The sequence below is a fragment of the Oncorhynchus mykiss genome, chromosome 17, assembly GCF_057628025.1.
Source record: "Oncorhynchus mykiss isolate SJ-2025 chromosome 17, ASM5762802v1, whole genome shotgun sequence".
NCBI classification, from domain to species: domain Eukaryota; kingdom Metazoa; phylum Chordata; class Actinopteri; order Salmoniformes; family Salmonidae; genus Oncorhynchus; species Oncorhynchus mykiss.
Window position 1 is genome coordinate 28,367,280 of NC_143038.1, and position 16,667 is coordinate 28,383,946.

General features: G+C 41.8%; 1 protein-coding gene across 2 annotated transcripts in view; it reads left to right on the top strand.

Annotated features, from left to right (window-relative positions):
• LOC110493938 (solute carrier family 41 member 1) overlaps positions 1-16,169 on the top strand; it is a 33,692-nt gene extending 17,523 nt beyond the window's left edge. For both annotated transcript variants that reach the window (XM_090205172.1, XM_021568555.3), the window contains 5 exons: positions 2,379-2,523; positions 2,906-2,985; positions 5,039-5,173; positions 7,582-7,730; positions 12,209-16,169. In XM_090205172.1, coding sequence (XP_090061298.1) covers positions 2,379-2,523; positions 2,906-2,985; positions 5,039-5,173; positions 7,582-7,730; positions 12,209-12,391 — 692 coding nt within the window. In that variant the 3' untranslated portion in view covers positions 12,392-16,169. The remainder of the gene's footprint in view (positions 1-2,378; positions 2,524-2,905; positions 2,986-5,038; positions 5,174-7,581; positions 7,731-12,208) is intronic.
• The last annotated feature ends 498 nt before the right edge of the window (positions 16,170-16,667 follow it).

Here is a 16,667-nt window from a genome sequence, read left to right on the forward strand (position 1 = left end):
ACTAGGGGATGAGGTCAGTAACAGTGGCTTGCCCGCGGCTGGAACTGTTCCCTAAGTCCAAGGCGCAGGTTCTCTTGACAATCGTGTAGCATTCTTGAGGTGGTTTGGTGTTTCTGATAGTGACTTCCTCTTCCTGGTGCCTGTGCCTCGGCTGAGTCTGAGTTGCGGGACGCAGAGATGGATTGGGTCTGGTTGGAGCAAATATCTTGTCTGCCTGGTTGTGGTGTACGCGGTTGCTGTCGCCAGTTACGGGAGGCTACTCAAAGAGAGAGGGTGGCAAATTTGGTAGGTACCCGTTGCTGCCTGTGTCTGCCTCGGTCAAGCACCGCTTGCCTCTCTTCCTAGAATTGTCAATGATGGGTCCGGTCCTACCTCAGTGATCCGGTCCTATGCAGACTTCCGAGAACAGCCTAGCTAAACAAGTGCTGCATAGCGTGCTAGCCAGGTTAGCTAACTCGCCAAACTAGTCCTGCCACCCCACGTGGAGTTGCTAGGGTAGCTCTCTTGTTTAATATATGTAGCATTAAGTCGCTTGGTTATTCTAAACAGATCTTGTTGCAGTCAAAGAGGCTATCTAGCCTAGCTTAGACTAAAACATCTCCTGGCTAAAGTCATCTAGCATAAACAACTTCTGGTGAATGAAACTTCCTAGCTTTCCCCCAGGATTATGGCAACTCGTTCCTATTTCCAATTCCTGGAGTGGGAGGGAGTGGAGGAAGCGGGGCTTGCGTGCACCTCCGATAAGGAAGAAGCCCCCGAGCACGGGTCTGAGGGACCAGTGCGCCCCTCCACAAAAACATTACATTTGGTTACAGCCCAAACGGGGTACTTTATTTATTTATCCGTTATTTTACCAGGTAAGTTGACTGAGAACACGTTCTCATTTGCAGCAACGACCCTGGGGAATAGTTATAGGGGAGAGGGATGAATGAGCCAATTGTAAACTGGGGATTATTAGGTGACCGTGATGGTTTGAGGGCCAGATTGGGAATTTAGCCAGGACACCGGGGTTAACACCCCTACGATAAGTGCCATGGGATCTTTAATGACCTCAGAGAGTCAGGACACCCGTTTAACGTCCCATCCGAAAGACAGCACCCTACACAGGACAGTGTCCCCAATCACTGCCATTGGGACATTTTTTTAGAACAGAGGAAAGACTGCCTCCTACTGGCCCTCCAACACCACTCCCAGCAGCATCTGGTCTCCCATCCAGGGACTGACCAGGACCAACCCCGCTTAGCTTTAGAAGCAAGCCAGCAGTGGTATGCAGGGTGGTATGCTGCTGGCATCAGCCATCGCCAGAGCCCGGGCTTTGTGCAAGCTATACAGTCTCAAGGAAGCACAAAGTATTTATTTATTTTATTCTACCTTTCTTTAAATAGGCAAGTCAGTTAAGAACAAATTCTTATTCACAATGACGGCCTAGGAACAGTGGGTTAACTGCCTCGTTCAGGGGCAGAACGACAGATGTTTGTCTTGTCAGCTCGGGATTTAATCTAGCAACCTTTCGGTTACTGGCCCAATGCTCTAACCACTAGGCTACTTGCCGCCCCTAGGCTACTTGCCGCCCCTAGGCTACTTGCCGCCCCTAGGCTACCTGCCGCCCCTAGGCTACCTGCCGCCCCTAGGCTACCTGCCTAGGGGCGGAAGGTACCCAGGGTGAGAGTAATAGGTTTGCTCTCTGTCCACAAGGAGGCACCCCTCCCCATAGGTGGCTCATTTCTGGGATTCATTGCTGATTCCTGCCTGTAGCTCACTAGTCCCTATGAGGCATAGCCGCCGGAAGTAGGGGTGCTGAGGGCAGCAGCACACCCTGGAAAATCAAAAATAAATGAATATTAAGAATTTTTTCACAAAAGTAGTGCACTGGGCCTTTAATAGCCCTGTATAAATGCCATGGGCCATTTAACTTGGTGTCCATTGGGTCCGGCTTGGCGCGGGATTTCCTTTCCCCATAGTTGTGTTGTACCAAGAGTACCGACTGAAAAGGAATGTAAAGTTATGACTATAACTACTGTTTCCTGAAGGAGGGAAACGAGGTACAACACAACTATGGGGAAATGAATTAAAGGAACGAATCCGAGCCTCGGCTTATCACCTGTGGAAGGCTGGGCTTCCAGCCAGGCGCGGATTTCATTACCCTTGTCAGGCGTAAGTACGACTCCCCATAGTTGTGTTGTACCTAGTTTCCCTGCTTCAGGGAACAGTAGTTATAGTCATAACATTCAGTTTTGCTGGCTATTGCAGGTCTGCTTGATACATGTCTAACACAGTGCATTGGGTGTGTTCCAGATACACATTTTCTTATTTTATACCTGTGTATGTGGAATGTGCTCACTTTCTCACACACACTCGCTACCTGTCCTATCTTCCAGAGATGTGGTACCTGCCTGTGCTGGTGTGTGGATTCTTCCTGGTTCTCATCCCGCTGTGGGTGGTCATTGCCCGGCGCTCTCCGCCAATTAGAGAGGTCCTGAGGTCTGGGTGGCAGCCCGTCATCGTAGCCATGTCCATCAGCAGGTAAAGGCCTGGGGCTTTCAACAATCTATTGTTATTCAATCAACATTCTATCAATATTCAATCAATGTTCTATTAGTGATCTACGAAAGACTCCAGTTTCCAACTAGTTTCCTTCAAGGAGACAACCGTGCAGTATACACACTTAAAGTGCATCTTGAAGGACTTAATCGCTTCCTCTTTCCTCATCTTTATCTAAACTGATTTGATATAACTGGACAAGTAAAATATACTTCTCAGTAGGCTTCCATGCACCATATCGCTTTCATCTATCCTCTCCTTTCAGATCAGTGCAGATAATTTAAAAAATAATTTATTATGACAACTTTCGGCTTTGGACATGTTAAGTGACGTTTGTGTCCCATTGTGTCCTTTTAAACCACAGTATCGGAGGCCTTATTCTGGACAAGACCGTGAGCGACCCGAACTTTGAGGGCATGGCAGTGTTCACCCCAGTAATCAACGGTGAGTGTACTGAACCTTACTCCTCAAACAAATGAAAGGGCGGGACCTGTGTGTAATTCAATGTTGAATGTTGAATAGTTCCTACTTCCTCCTAACTAACAAATATCCTCAAGAAACCACCTGAGAAACAGCTGTCCCACTGGGAAAATACTGGTTGAATCAACATGGAAAACTGATTGGATTTGCAAAAAGTCGTCAACATAAGGGCATTTAGTCTTTTTTTGAACACAACTTTTAACCTAAATCCAATGATATGGTGACATTGTTGTTGATTTCACGATGAATTCATGTTTGTTGACAACTCCACCAAATGTAAATCAAAACTAGAAGTTGAACTTACGTCTGTGCCCAGTGGGGTATGGGAAAAACTAGAAACAGGTTTAACCTTTTTTGCAATGCTGTTTACCATTACTAAATATGTCTCTCGTAAAGCCACCATTAAATCTCATTTGTGCTCATGTTGGGAAATGGGTTAATTGGTCTCATTGTTATGAACACAGCATTACTTTACATATGTTTGTTATCCTTAGCCTGTCCACTACTGTAAGATATTATGTAAGCTTAAATGTCAAATCTGGTACTCTTTTCCCTCAAAGACAACATCTGGTTTTCTTGGTAGAGAGATATATGACGTATGACAAAATAGATGGGCGTGGGATCTTGTCCTATTTAAACAGTCTTTGAAGTATGACAGTAAATAACTATAATTTGTGTGATTGTTTACAAAAGCACAACGGCTTAATGCAAAGCATCTAAATGGCATCAACATTTATTTCATTAGTCATAAGTTGGTTTTCACACAAGTTGCAGAGTGCCATGTCACTAAAGGCCTAGTCTGTGATATTTACAGCCATTTTTGACCATTTAAATTAGTGACATATACCCATTAATTGTGAAGAATATCACTTATAAATGCATTATGAGTCTTGAAAGCCATGACTACGAGGCCTCCCGAGATGTTCATTACTTATACGGAATAAAAGGACGCTAATTTAAACCACTCAGCAGCCTAGTCAGAACATCAGAGGGGAAGGAGGAAAGTAATTGAAGTTCCCACATCTTCTGTAAATAAGACTCTTAGTATGGCGATGTTTGTTACCCATGGCTAGCCACCATCGCTGGAGAGGAATAACAATAGGGTTTACATAAACCTCAGCCTGTTTAGAATGACAACTATGCACTCTCTGCTTCGGATTTCCTCTATACTGCATATTTTCCAGCCTCAGCTAGCGATACCAAAGGTTTCCACTTTTATCTGCATTTCAAGACAGGAAGTACATTTGCATTGCCATTCAGTGTTTCTTTCTCTCTCTCTCTCTCTCCCTCCATCACTGTTTATGTCTCTCTCACCACTCTCCCTCTGCCTCCCTCACAATTTCTCTCTTCCTCTCTTTCTCCTGTCTCTCCAATCACTCTCTCCCTCTCCTCCTCTCTCCGTTCCTCTCAACCCCATCCAATAATATGCAAGACTTAGCTGTTGGCTGTGGAAGCATGGCTGTTGAGAATGTAATTTTAAGAGCTATTGCAGGGAACTACAGCGAGACACGCTCAAGGCTATTAGACATGTTTGTATTCCGCTCGGAGAGATGCGCCCAAGGCAATAAGATATGCATTCATCATCCCATCACATGTTTCTGAGTGAGGATGTTGTTAAGATTATAAGGACCATATTGAGTTTTTCATGACTGGATGATACAGTCTTCAACAACACCTGTAGCGTTGTGCTTGCTACCACACTTTTAATACTTCTCTGATTTGAAGAGAAGCAGTATAATCTCATGGATACAAGATCATGCTCTCTTTGCACGAACTCACTTTAAAGATATGCCATTACAGTTACAGCCGAACAAGCCCTACTTGAGGAACTATAAAAAGTTGCAGAAAACCAAAACTACCTACAATTACCTTAAAGATGCTTCATAACCTTGAAAATACCTATCATTTATTAAACCCAGAGCTCAAGCCTAAATATGTAACAGACCATTTCGACAAATGATCCCTGAAAAAAAAAAAACTATTTCCAATGATTGTTCTGTTCCATCCCTTCACCCAGGTGTGGGAGGTAACTTGGTGGCCATCCAGGCCAGCCGCATCTCCACCTACCTCCACTACTGGAGCATGCCTGGGACCCTGCCCTCCAAGATGGCACAACACTGGCCTGGCCCCTGCCTGACCTTCTGCTCCTCAGGTCAGCAGTCAAAACACACTTCAACTTCAAACACACACATACAGTTGAAATCGGAAGTTTACATACACTTAGGTTGGAGTCATTAAAACTTGTTTAAAACTTGTCCAGGTGCACTGTTGAAAACTTTAGACGTGCATCAAGTTTTTTTTGGACAGCAGTGGCTTCTTCTGTGGTGTCCTCCCATGAACACCATTCTTGTTTAGTGTTTTACGTATCGTGTATCGTAGACTCGTCAACAGAGATGTTAGTATGCTCCAGAGATTTCTGTAAGTCTTTAGCTGACACTCTAGGAATCTTCTTAACCTCATTGAGCATTCTGCGCTGTGCTCTTGCAGTCACCTTTGCAGGACGGCCACTCCTAGGGAGAGTAGCAACAGTGCTGAACTTTCTCCATTTATAGACTATTTGTCTTATCGTGGACTGATGAACATCAAGACTTTTAGAGATACTTCTGTAACCCTTTCCAGCTTTATGCAAGTCAACAATTCTTAATATTAGGTCTTCTGAGATCTATTTTGTTCAAGGCATGGTTCACATCAGGCAATGCTTCTTGTGAATAGCAACCTCAAATTTTGTGCGTGTTTTTTATAGGGCATGGCTGATCTAACCAACATCTCCAATTTTGTCTCATTGATTGGACTCCAGGTTAGCTGACTCCTGACTCCAAATATCTTTAGCCTAGGGGTTCACATACTTTTTCCAACCTACACTGTGAATGTTTAAATTATGTATTCAATATAGACAAGAAAATACAATAATGTGTGTCTATTGTTGTGATTTAGATGTAGATAAGATCAAATTTGATGACCAATTTTTCCATAAATTCAGGAATTCCAAAGGGTTCACGTACAAAAACATATGTATTCTTCACACTACCAGCATCAACTTATTTTTGCTTGTGCAAGTATTCATCCCCATTTTCAAAGGGCCTCTCTTGTCGGACATCTACAGTTGAAGTCGGGAGTTTACATACACTTAGGTTGGAGTCATTAAAACTTGTTTTTTCAACCACTCCACAAAGTTTTGGCAAGTCGGTTAGGACATCCACTTTGTGCATGACACAAGTAATTTTTCCAACAATTGTTTACAGACAGATCACTTCACTTATACGACCCAGTGGGTCAGAAGTTTACATACACTAAGTTGACTGTGCCTTTAAACAGCTTGGAAAATTCAAGAAAATGATGTCATGGCTTTAGAATCTTCTGATAGGCTAATTGACCTCATTTGAGTCAATTTGAGGTGTACCTGTGGATGTATTTCAAGGCCTACCTTCACACTCAGCCTCTTTGCTTGACATCATGGGAAAATCAAAAGAAATCAGCCAAGACCTCAGAAAAAAAATTGTAGACCTCCACAAGTATGGTTCATCCTTGGGAGCAATTTCCAAACGTCTGAAGGTACCACGTTCATCTGTACAAACAATAGTATGCAAGTATAAACACCCTGGGACCACGCAGCTGTCATACCACTCAGGAAGGAAGCAGACCACTGCTCCAAAACCACCGTAAAAAAGCCAGACTATGGTTTGCAACTGCACATGGTTACAAAGATCGTACTTTTTGGAGAAATGTCTTCTGGTCTGATGAAACAAACAAAAAACTGTTTGGCCATAATGACCATCTTTATGTTTGGAGGCAAAGCCCTGACCTCAATCCTATAGAACATTTGTGGGCAGAACTGAAAATGCGTGTGCGAGCAAGGAGGCCTACAAACCTGACTCAGTTACACAAGATCTGTCAGGAGGAATGGGCCAAAATTCACCCAACTTATTGTGGGAAGCTTGTGGAAGGCAACCCAAAACATTTGACCCAAGTTAAACAATTTAAAGGCAACGCTACCAAATACCAATTGAGTGTATGTAAACTTCGGACCCCTGGGAATGTGATGAAAGAAATAAAAGCTGAAATAAATCATTCTCTCTACTATTATTCTGACATTTCATATTCTTAAAATAAAGTGGTGATCCTACCTGACCTAAGACCGGTAATGTTTACTAGGATTAAATGTCAGGAATTGTGAAAAACTGAGTTTAAATGTATTTGGCTAAGGTGTATGTAAACTTCCGACTTCAACTGTAAATAGAGATTGTTAAATACCCACACGAACACACAACATGACACAACACTGCCCTGACCCTTGCCTGACCTTCAGCTCCTCAGCTAATCAGTCAAAACAAACTTCAAAAGTAGCACAAACAGTACAAAATCCCAATTTGACGACTGCACACATCCACACACAATTTTACTTACCCATAGCAGTTGTCTTGCACACTTCCTCCGACCTAGACAGTAATAAGATAGTTAACTTTTTAAAGTTTTAGATGATTTTTTATTAATTTACCAAGAGTGCTGTCATTTAATCCAAACCGTTTTTAAGTCCTCGAATTTTCCTGTTTACATCCACAGGGGTCAACTCCAAGTCAGCCAGAGTTCTGGTCTTCCTGGTGGTTCCGGGTCACCTGCTCTTCCTCTACACCATCCACTTACTGAAGGGCGGCCACGGCGCCCTCACGTCTGCCTTCGTCTGCCTATACCTGTGTGCAGCCCTGCTACAGGTCAGATGTCAAATATATATGTACCACAGGCATTAAACTAGCTAAACCATAGACTGTATACAACTCTTACTGTAACAGCTGACATACTGTACATTGAAAAATCTATAGCTGACATATGGACATAATAATAATTAATTAGAGTGCAATTATTTATTTAGGTTTTTGGGTTTATAAACTTCAATGATAGAAACCAAATAGGAATTGTTTAGAAATGATAATGGTGCAGTTTCAGTGCGGCCTCTGGGGAAAAATGGGTTTCACACCCCTGTGTTAGTTATAGTATTTTATTCTATGTAATTTCATTGAACCTAGTTATTCCACAGTGACACGCTGCAACAAGAACGTAGGACACCTTTATTGCCATAAACCTGTGAACTTTGTGAAAAAGTTAGGTCAGTTTCATGGAGGAATGCTTATTTTCTCGACACCTCTTTTTTTGTTCGGATCTCACACATTAAGGAGGGTTTGAGTCCAGGGAATCATAGGTGTACACTAAGAAAATCATTTGGATGACTTTATCACGTCAAGACAAACAATGGCCTTAGTAGAAATGTTTCATAAAAAAGATTTACAGTTTTTCAGCCCTCTTGCTTGGCCAAACTCCAGCGCTGCAATTCAAACCACATGTTGCTGAAACAGGTCGACCAACAGACTGACACGTCTGTCTAGAACACAACAGTGTTTTAGTCCTGCTGTTTATCACATCAAATGGTCTTTTTCAGTACAGTTGAAATGACCAGTGTTGTCATTTGCAACTTTTCAGTGTAAACCTGATAGCCGCTTATCAGTAGGGGACGTATAAATATAATTATACACCGTATACAGCAACAGACAGATGTGGCTTACAAAAACCATATGTAATATAAATGTGCGTACTTGTACAAGAGCATATGTGTAATAGTAACTATCTAAACCTAGAACGTAGACAAAACAAGATCTAAACCTAGAGGCAATGGAATGATTACTGCTCAATAAAGATTGGGTTTGACTAAAGTCCAGCATACACAGTGGGTTGTCAGGCCCAGTGTTGCCAAATTACTGTATCAGTTCTTCTTCTCAGCATTGCTCCATGAACATAACCAAAGCTTAATCGTTCAGTTCCAACCAGTATGAACAAAACAGTGGCATAAAATGGAACAGAGGAGCGCTTGTTTGGTAATACAGTTGAAGTCGGAAGTTTACATACACCTTAGCCAAATACATTTCAAATCCATTTTTTCACAATTAATGACATTTAATCCAAGTAAACATTACCGGTCTTAGGTCAGGCAGGATCACCACTTTATTTTAAGAATGTGAAATGTCAGAATAATAGTAGAGAGAATGATTTACTTCAGCTTTTATTTATTTCATCACATTCCCAGTGGGTCAGAAGTTTACATACACTCAATTAGTATTTGGTAGCATTGCCTTTAAATTATTTAACTTGGGTCAAACAGTTTGGGTAGCCTTCCACAAGCTTTCCACAATAAGTTGGGTGAATTTTGGCCCATTCCTCCTGACAGAGCTGGTGTAACTGAGTCAGGTTTGTAGGCCTCCTTGCTTGCATATGCTTTTTCAGTTCTGCCCACAAACTTTCTATAGGATTGAGGTCAGGGCTTTGTGATGGCCACTCCAATACCTTTACTTTGTTGTCCTTAAGCCATTTTGCCACAACTTTGGAAGTATGCTTGGGGTCAACGTCTATTTGGAAGATCCATTTGCGACCAAGCTTTAACTTCCTGACAGATGTCTTGAGATGTTGCTTCAATATATCCACATAATTTTCCAACCTCATGATGCCATCTATTTTGTGAAGTGCCCCAGTCCCTCCTGCAGCAAAGCACCTCCACAACATGATGCTGCCACCCCAGTGCTTCACGGTTGGGATGATGTTCTTAGGCTTGCAAGCCTCCCCCTTTTTCCTCCAAATATAACGATGGTCATTATGGCCAAACAGTTCTATTTCTGTTTCATCAGACCAGAGGACATTTCTCCAAAAAGTACGATCTTTGTCCCCATGTGCAGTTGCAAACCGTAGTCTGGCTTTTTATGGTGGTTTTGCAGCAGTGGCTTCTTCCTTGCTGAGCGGCCTTTTTGGTTATGTCAATATAGGACTCCACTACTGTGGATGTAGATACTTTTGTACCTGTTTCCTCCAGCATCTTCACAAGGTCCTTTGCTGTTGTTCTGGGATTGATTTACACTTTTTGCACCAAAGTATGTTCATCTCTAGGAGACAGAACGTGTCTCCTTCCAGAGTTGTATGACAGCTGTGTGGTCACATGGTGTTTATACTTGCGTACTATTGTTTGTACTGATGAACGTGGTATTTTCAGGCATTTGGAAATTGCTCCCAAGGATGAACCATACTTGTGGAGGTCTACAATTTTTTTCTGAGGTCTTGGCTAATTTCTTTTGATTTTCCCATAATGTCAAGCAAAGAGGCACTGAGTTTGAAGGTAGGCCTTGAAATACATCCACAGGTACACCTCCAATTGACTCAAATTATTTTAATTAGCCTATCAGAAGCTTCTAAAGCCATGACATCATTTTCTTGAATTTTCCAAGCTGTTTAAAGGCACAGTCAACTTAGTGTATGTAAACTTCTGACCCATTGAAATTAAGATACAGTGTATTATAAGCGAAATAATCTGTCTGTAAACAATTGTTGGAAAAATTACTTGTGTCATGAACAAAGTAGATGTCCTAACTGACTTGCTGACTTAAATTGCTGACTTAAATTTGTGGAGTGGTTGAAAAAACAAGTTTTAATGACTCCAACCTAAGTGTATGTAAACTCCCGACTTCAACTGTAGATGTCCGACAAGAGAGGCCCTTTGAAAATGGGGATGAATACTTGCACAAGCAAAAATAAGTTGATGCTGGTAGTGTGAAGAATACATATGTTTTTGTACGTGAACCCTTTGGAATTCCTGAATTTATGGAAAAATTGGTCATCAAATTTGATCTTATCTACATCTAAATCACAACAATAGACACACATTATTGTATTTTCTTGTCTATATTGAATACATAATTTAAACATTCACAGTGTAGGTTGGAAAAAGTATGTGAACCCCTAGGCTAAAGATATTTGGAGTCAGGAGTCAGCTAACCTGGAGTCCAATCAATGAGACAAAATTGGAGATGTTGGTTAGATCGGCCATGCCCTATAAAAAACACGCTCAAAATTTGAAGTTGCTATTCACAAGAAGCATTGCCTGATGTGAACCATGCCTTGAACAAAATAGATTTCAGAAGACCTAATATTAAGAATTGTTGACTTGCATAAAGCTGGAAAGGGTTACAGAAGTATCTCTAAAAGTCTTGATGTTCATCAGTCCACGATAAGACAAATAGTCTATAAATGGAGAAAGTTCAGCACTGTTGCTACTCTCCCTAGGAGTGGCTGTCCTGCAAAGATGACTGCAAGAGCACAGCGCAGAATGCTCAATGAGGTTAAGAAGATTCCTAGAGTGTCAGCTAAAGACTTACAGAAATCTCTGGAGCATACTAACATCTCTGTTGACGAGTCTACGATACACGATACGTAAAACACTAAACAAGAATGGTGTTCATGGGAGGACACCACGGAAGAAGTCACTGCTGTCCAAAAAAAACATTGCTGCACGTCTAAAGTTTTCAAAAGTGCACCTGGATGTTCCACAGCGCTACTGGCAAAATATTCTGTGGACAGATGAAACTACAGTTGAGTTGTTTGGAAGGGACACACAACAATATGTATGGATAAAAAAAAGGCACAGCATACCAACATCAAAAGCTCATCCCAACTGTAAAGTGTGGTGGAGGGAGCATCATGGTTTGGGGCTGCTTTGCTGACTCAGGGCCTGGAGAGCTTGCTATCATCGACGGGAAAATGAATTCCTAAGTTTATCAAGACATTTTTCAGGAGAATGTTAGGATATATGTCTGCCAAAAAGTTGGGTGATGCAACAGGACAACGACCCAAAACACAGAAGTAAATCAACAACAGAATGGCTTCAACAGAAGATAATATGCCTTCTGGAGTGGCTCAGTCAGAGTCCTGACCTCAACCAATTAGAGATGCAGTGGCTAGACCACAATAGAGCAGTTCACACCAGACATCACAAGAATATTGCTGAACTGAAACAGTTTTGTCAAGAGGAATGGTCCATAATTCCTCCTGCCCGTTGTGCAGGTCTGATCCGCAACTACAGAAAACATTTGGTTGAGGTTATTGCTGCCAAAGGAGGGTCAACTAGTTATGAAATCCAAGGGTTCACATCATTTTTCCACCCTACACTGTGAATGTTTACATGGTGTGTTCAATAAAGACATGAAAACGTTTAATTGTTTGTGTGCTATTAGTGTAAGCAGACTGTGTTTGTCTATTGTTGTGACCTAGATGAAGATCAGATAAAATTTTATGACCAATTTATGCAGAAATCCAGGTATTTCCAAAGAGTTCACATACTTTGTCTTGCCACTGTAATGTGTTTATTGTTATTTCTCAGGTGGTGATTCTGCTATACACGGCTGACCTGATGATGCGCTGGATGTGGCGGCGGGGGCTGGACCCGGACAACTACTCTATCCCGTACCTCACGGCTCTGGGGGACCTGTTGGGCACCGGCTTCCTGGCCCTGACATTCAGAGCCGTTCTATTGGGCATTTCCTCTGGGATGAAGGGGGTTTGAGAGAAGGGGCTAATCCATCAGCCTATTTCTGTCCAACATGGTCTTATTGAATATATTCAAATAGAGACATTTAGCTATTGTAGTTATATGTCAGTTATGCTGACGTATTATATGTTGTTCTGTTCATCCATAAGGAACTCTGTTCAGGTCATATTTAATTGATAATGCCAGAGAAGACAATGTTCAGAGGCTATATTGGCAGGGTTGTTGTTAGGCCCGAGACGAAATGCCAATATATCCTCCATACACTGGCTTCGAGAACATTATCACTTTTATACAACAGGTTACCAACATATTCATATAATGATTGACATATATGAATTAAAAACGTCATTTTCATGAATTTATTCATACCATTTCATCCTTCTACAAGATATAATCCCGACATAAATCTAGGGTTACTATCCAAGCCGTTCTATCGGTTCGATTGCCAGAGACGCGACCCAGTCGTTCGTTCTAAATGTTCCACTGCCATACTGACTGGCAACATTCTTATTCCTTGCTTGCTAGCTAGCCAATTAGTGCTAACTTACAGTCAAGTCAAAAAGTGCAGCCAGAACAACAGCAAAGTAGTTGCATTTGCATTTGTTTAAGCTGTTTTCAAAAGACATTTATTTGGATACATCCATAACAATGAGCTAATGAGGTACGATTTCGCCAGGCATAGAAATGTGCTCAGGCCACTGTTGTTCAGAGGAGCTAGCCAACAACACAGCTAACACAATCACTTCAAACTGAAGCTGGAAAGCCTGAAAACTAGCTGCACTTGGTTTCGTTTGACCTTGTTTCAATTTACATTTATTTGTATATAACCATAAAAATGATGCCAGCTGATTCATTATTTCGACTGGCTAAGACACGCTTCCCGTCTTGTCCCATTCATTACTAAATCAAATCAAATTTTATTGGTCAGATACACATGGTTAGTAGATGTTAATGCGAGTATAGAAAAATGCTTGTGCTTCTAGTTCCGACAATGCAGTAATAACCAACGAGTAATCTAACCTAACAATTACAAAACTACTACCTTATACACACAAGTGTAAAGGGATAAAGAATATGTACATAAAGATATATGAATGAGTGATGGTACAGAACGGCATAGGCAAGATGCAGTAGATGGTATCGAGTACAGTATATACATATGAGATGAGTAATGTAGGGTATGTAAACAAAGTGGCATAGTTTAAAGTGGCTAGCGATACATGTATTACATAAAGATGCAGTAGATGATATAGAGTACAGTATATACATGTACATGAGTAATGTATGGTATGTAAACATTATATTAAGTAGCTTTGTTTAAAGTGGCTAGTGATATTTTTCCATCAATTTCCATTATTAAAGTGGCTGGAGTTGAGTCAGTGTGTTGGCAGCAGCCACTCAATGTTAGTGGTGGCTGTTTAACAGTCTGATGGCCTTGAGATTAGAAGCTGTTTTTCAGTCTCTCGGTCCCTGCTTTGATGCACAAGTACTGACCTCGCCTTCTGGATGATAGCGGGGTAAACAGGCCGTGGCTCGGGTGGTTGTTGTCCTTGATGATCTTTATGGCCTTCCTGTGACATCGGGTGGTGTAGGTGTCCTGGAGGGCAGGTAGTTTGTCCCCGGTGATGCGTTGTGCAGACCTCACTACCCTCTGGAGAGCCTTACGGTTGTGGGTGGAGCAGTTGCCGTACCAGGCGGTGATACAGCCCGACAGGATGCTCTCGATTGTGCATCTGTAGAAGTTTGTGAGTGCTTTTGGTGACAAGCCGGATTTCTTCAGCCTCCTGAGGTTGAAGAGGCGCTGCTGCGCCTTCTTCACAACGCTGTCTGTGTGGGTGGATAAATTCAGTTTGTCCGTGATGTGTACGCCGAGGAACTTAAAACTTACTACCCTCTCCACTACTGTCCCGTCGATGTGGATAGGGGGGTGCTCCCTCTGCTGTTTCCTGAAGTCCACAATCATCTCCTTTGTTATGTTGAGGTTATTTTCCTGACACCACACTCCGAGGGCCCTCACCTCTTCCCTGTAGGCCGTCTCGTCGTTGTTGGTAATCAAGCCTACCACTGTAGTGTCGTCCGCAAACTTGATGATTGAGTTGGCTATTTGGGCGGTAAGCAAATTGGAGTGGGTCTAGGGTATCAGGTAGGGTGGAGGTGATATGGTCCTTGACTAGTCTTTCAAAGCACTTCATGATGACGGAAGTGAGTGCTACGTTCATTACTATGGGACAGCTGAAGATCAAATTTGAATATTGAAACAATGTTGCAAATGTCGAAGAGACAGACAGGAAGGTTTATACAAATCTCCGCTGTTGAAAACGAAATGTTAGTCTACAAGAAACATGAGAATGTCTAAATGCTTTTTATAGTTGAGATCAAGTTTATAAATTGCTTGGCTGGGGTTGATGAGACAATGGATTGCGCAGTCAGATGGAACAGAGTAAATAGACATTTTAACTTTTTATAGATTTAGCCGGTGGTAACTTGTGGAATAGACACCGGCTGGAATGCTGTTTTAACCAATCAGCATTCAGGATTAGACCTACCCATTGTATAAACAACTGTATGCAAGTGGCTGGATTTAAGAAGTGAGGGAGAAAAGATTCAACAACATAGTTTACCGACAACCACCAAGCTTGACTTCACATAGTCTTTAGTCTCCGATAATGAATGAATGCTGCTGGACCTCCCGAGTGTCTAGCGATCTAAGGCAGTGCATCACTACAGATCCTGGTTCAATCCCAGGCTGTGTCACAGCCGGTCATGACCGGGATACCCATGAGGTAGTACACAATTGGCCCAGGATCGTCCGGGTTAGGGGAGGGTTTGGCCGGCCGAGTTGTCCTTGTCCCATTGCGCTCTAGCTCTGGCGCAATGCATGCTGACACGTTCTCCAGGTGTTTCCTCCGATCCTACGGATCTCGACCTTCACCTCTCCCGAGTCTGTACGGCAGTTGCAGTGATGGGAAAAGACAATGGAGAAAAATGGGTAAAAAAAAAGGTGTATTTTTTTTATGCTGCTAAGGGAGTACCTGTATACTGTAGCTCAATGTGCTTTGAGCACCCAATAACCATATAGAACTGTTGAAGTGCTCTTATGTCTGTAAATGCTTCATAGTAAACTGGCAAATGCACTGTACTGAAGCAATAATGTTGTCTGTAATGTTGTCTGTTGTCTTGTTTTGTTGACTGTCTATACATTTATACTCATGCTCAAAAATGGTCACAACTGCACTCTCTGGATGTACACAATATTAATCAATAGATGACATGGGGTGTATCCAGTGTCACAATTTCAATGATCAAGCACTGCTATTTTCATTTGTCCCTTCAACCCATTACTGTACAAGCTAGAGGAGTCATGTATTTTTTATGACATCAACAATGTTGCTTATTAGTCAGTTAGTCTGCCACATTTAATTGTTTTAAAAATTCATGTTTGTATGAATGCATCTAATACCACTGCTTGACATTGTTCACATTTCCCAATGATACATTTTTTTGTGCATAAAATAAGTCTTATGATTTCTCTTCAAATAAATCATCCCTTTTAAATAAATGAATACGCACTTTTAAAAACAGCTTAAATCATATTAGCTGTTCTGCATTGAACATGACAATATGACTTCTATAAATTGTATAGAATCGTATTTTAAATTGTACAGGACACATGTTGACTTAGTATGTATGCTAATGACTCATCTGACTAGAGCATACCTAGAGCAGGTTATTTTAGTTACACAATTACTTTGTTTCAATGTGTTCCTTTGTTGGAATAAAACCATTCACATTCAATGCCTGTCTTCCATTTTATGACCCCACTTATATTACAGGACAATCAATACGTCATGTGATTTTACAAAACAGATTTAAAATAAACATGACCTCACCACTAACACTCAAATGCGCGTCTTTGTGGCAGCCCTGTATTTCAACACCACAGCACACAGTGCATGTTGGGAAATAACTACTAAACTATCTCCATGTTTGAGTGGTGCGCAAAATCACTGATCTTCAAATCACCTTGCGTTCCAAACAATTACATCCTAAGTGATGTAGATGAGAAAATCGGTGCAAAAAGAGCATTGCTCAGGCCCATCCTCTGCAACATGTCTCTCATTCTCGTCCGTCTCCACCTCCAGACCAGAATCTGCCCAGGGGATATACTGTAAATACCTGTGCTGAACACAGTTATCCCAATAGTTATTTCACACCATACGGTAAAATGCCAGTTACAACGGTGCAGATTTCCTAAAGCAATGCCTGTGCCTTTGCTGTAGGTATAGAACCG